Source organism: Seriola lalandi, unplaced genomic scaffold (assembly GCF_002814215.2).
Source record: "Seriola lalandi dorsalis isolate HSWRI2012SDOR001 ecotype SW California unplaced genomic scaffold, Sedor1 jcf7180002054861, whole genome shotgun sequence".
NCBI lineage: Eukaryota > Metazoa > Chordata > Actinopteri > Carangiformes > Carangidae > Seriola > Seriola lalandi.
In genome coordinates this window covers 3,643,000-3,645,947 of record NW_019525414.1, presented here as the reverse complement: position 1 = coordinate 3,645,947, position 2,948 = coordinate 3,643,000, and the positions used below count along the sequence as shown (strand labels likewise).

The following is a 2,948-nucleotide window of genomic DNA, read 5'->3' as shown; positions in this document are numbered from 1 at the left end:
CAAACTTTTAATTACCTTTATAGCAATAGAAAAATACACCCCCATTGTCCCCAGAACCATTCTCCAGTGAGCCAGATGTAAAGAGCTCCCGCCAAACTGGTGACAAGGTGGCCACTTAAAATTTAGTAGGCTAGATGAATTGATTTTGGAGTTCATATCAGGCGCATAAGCAATGGGTTGTAGCTTGGTTTTGGCTTCAGGTGGCGGTGTGAGTCTGTTTAAAAGCTACATTCCTTCACGTCACATCAATTCGTTAATGTGACTTTTAAGCATGAAGAGTAACTTTTAACTACAGAAGGAGCCTTTATTCTCCTTAATAAAGCACAACGAAGCAACACGGACGTGATAGAAACAGGCTGTGGACAAGACATTAATTTCTGAAAAGTCATTTATTAAAACACTGGGCCATCACCCAACTTCACTTTTTCTTTTCAACACAAAACAACAAAGAATATAAAACACAGCTTTGGTATAACAATCCATAACAACTCTGTACAAAACTAAAAGCTTTTCATAAAAAGTACTTCATAACAAAAGTTTCCTATAATTCTTCTGCATGTACAGCGCGTTTATCACCGACATCCAAATATTGGAATCAGACAATAACTTATAAAAACTATGTGCCATATGAGACAACCCCTGTTCCATAAAACGAAACAATGAGAAGTGCTGGGGGGTATTAAGTGGTTAGAGTTACCATTCCACAGCGGGAAAAGTCACAGGTTCGACCCCAGCAACAGTTGTGTGTGCAGTCAGTTAAATGTAAAAATAATGCAAACTGGTTTCACATGAGTCTCTTGTCCCTTAAGCTACCAGGGCCGCCACACGGGCTCGCTGCTCTCCGAGCCGGTGCTGACCCCCACCGGACTGACCGCCTGGGACCCCCCGGAGAAGGACGTCATCCCGTGAACTGGAGATGCTGCAGTCGGTGCTGAGCTGCCGTGCACCGGACTGGCGTTGACTGCAACAGGCACTCCTGCGTTTGTGTAAAGGGGGATGACTGGGGCTGTGGCGGAGGCAAAGGCCGGGTTAGGGATCAAAAAAGCGAACTGTCCATCGGTTGCGGGAACCAGCTGGAACCCACCAAAGACCTTGGGGGAGACGGCCTCGGCAGGACTGAGTTTGGAGCCCATGGCAGCGCCGCTGATGGGCAGAGTGGATGGGAGCTGCACGTGGAGAGGCTGAGCCAGGTGCGCCTGCTGGGACGGGGCCTGCTGCGGGTAGTTCATGGACATCATCTGGCTCATGCAGCTGGACAGGTGGTTGAGGAGCCTCGACCTCACCTCCGTGTTAACCCCCTCTGAGGTGGACAGGAAGCGGGTGACCTCGTTCATGCACTCGTTGAATCCGGCTCTGTATTTACTCAGGACGGTGGCATCTGCTGAGAGCGCTGCTGGGGGGAAGAGAAAGGACGGATATTAGTGACGCATTTGTAGCTTGGTGACTTTCAGCAGCTTCGCATTGAGCTCATAATGTTTTTTTTGACACACTCATATAAATTGTGTATAAACTTACCGCTCATTTGTACACGCTGCAGGTTCCTCAAGTGCTTCACTGTCATTTCCAGGATGTCTGCTTTTTCCAACTTGGAGTGTCTGGAGCTCTGTGGGAGATAACAAGAAAAGTTGAGCTGTATTCAGGCCACATTGAAACCAAATAACCATCTGTGAAGAAGGATTGTTAAAGGCGGCAAACTGCGTCTTAACTTACATCTTTTTTAAGTGCGTCCAGGATGAGAGTCTTGAGCTGCCCAAGGCTTTCGTTAATTCTCGCTCTCCGGCGTTTTTCCATGATCGGTTTGGATGACTGCAAAGAATAAACAGTTCTACTTAAAATTCTTGTTCACTACTCAAAAATGTCAACATGTAAATTGAACGTCCTGTCACTTTAATAAAACCAACTTGTGAGCTGAAATACAAACTCTGAACTCCCCCTTTTAAGGAGACCCAACATATTTACGTGTGAAATTTAAAATCCTTACTTTTCTATGCTCGCTGGCATTTTTCGGTTTGTCCGGTGTGTGTGATCCGTTTGCAGGGGCACCGGCAATAGGAGATGCCGTCTGCTTTTCCATAGTGTCAGCTGGCATCGTTGATCAAACCAGAGGAAAGGCGTAAAGAAGTAAATCCTTTTTTTTGGAAGCGCCACGGAAATGAAAACTTAAAAAAAAAAGTTTGAGAAATTCACTTTGAGCCTCTGCAGACGGTTATAGAGACGCCTGGCAGTCGAGTCCACCGATCGGTTTGCGTTTGTTATCACTGAGCTGTCACCTGAGTACAGGAGCGTGCGTTGCACCGCGCGGGCGAATCTCCGCTTCTGCCTCCGACACGCGCCGCGCCGGTATTTATAGACGGCTCGCGTGCTCCCAGTTCGTGTGAAACCCTCTCTGCATTCTTTCCCACACTCGCCTCAGCCAATAGCAGAGAGGACTCACCCATTGGACGCGGGGCAGAGCGCTGATTGGACAACACCCCCGCGGGCCGTCAGTCACGCGCTGCTCAATCAGCCCTGCAGGGACAAACAACAAAGCGGAGCGAGCAGCAGCGGCCGGGCCGGGCTGTGAAGTGATAAGGCGGGGGACCAAGGGGAGGGTTGGTGGTGATGTGGGGTGGGGGTGCGGGTGGGGGTGGGAGGGGGCTCTCGATGTTTGTTTCCAACTTTGCTCCGTGCTCGTTAAATATGTTACACTGCTCGGTGTGTTTGTGTGTAGCTACGGGAAGAATGTAAAGTCTGAACTGGTAAAGTTTTTTTTTTACAGTGCAGACAGTAACCTACTTTTGACTGTGAAGAACTTTAGGAATCTGTGTATTTATTAGAATAAACGATTTCACCGTTTTGTGGCTGCGTGTGGATTCAGGCCTCTGATAAGAGAGATAGTCATGTGATTATTTGATGTGTCACCCAGAATAAACAGAATATTTTTATATTTTCGCTCCAGACGTGTGCCC

General features: G+C 47.9%; 1 protein-coding gene across 2 annotated transcripts; it reads right to left on the bottom strand.

Moving 5' to 3' along the window:
- Positions 1-370: 370 nt before the first annotated feature.
- On the bottom strand, positions 371-2,327 carry hes4 (hes family bHLH transcription factor 4). Of its 2 annotated transcripts, none has more exons than XM_023427373.2 (4): positions 1,982-2,327; positions 1,711-1,806; positions 1,516-1,603; positions 371-1,393 (listed from the first exon to the last, which is right to left on the bottom strand). In XM_023427373.2, exons 1-4 carry the CDS (start codon positions 2,087-2,089, stop codon positions 810-812), a joined length of 876 nt encoding a protein of 291 aa, XP_023283141.1. In that variant the 5' UTR covers positions 2,090-2,327; the 3' UTR covers positions 371-809. The 2 variants fall into 2 exon arrangements, with proteins under 2 accessions (XP_023283141.1, XP_023283142.1); XM_023427374.2 differs by having other exon boundaries at positions 371-1,390.
- Positions 2,328-2,948: the final 621 nt, after the last annotated feature.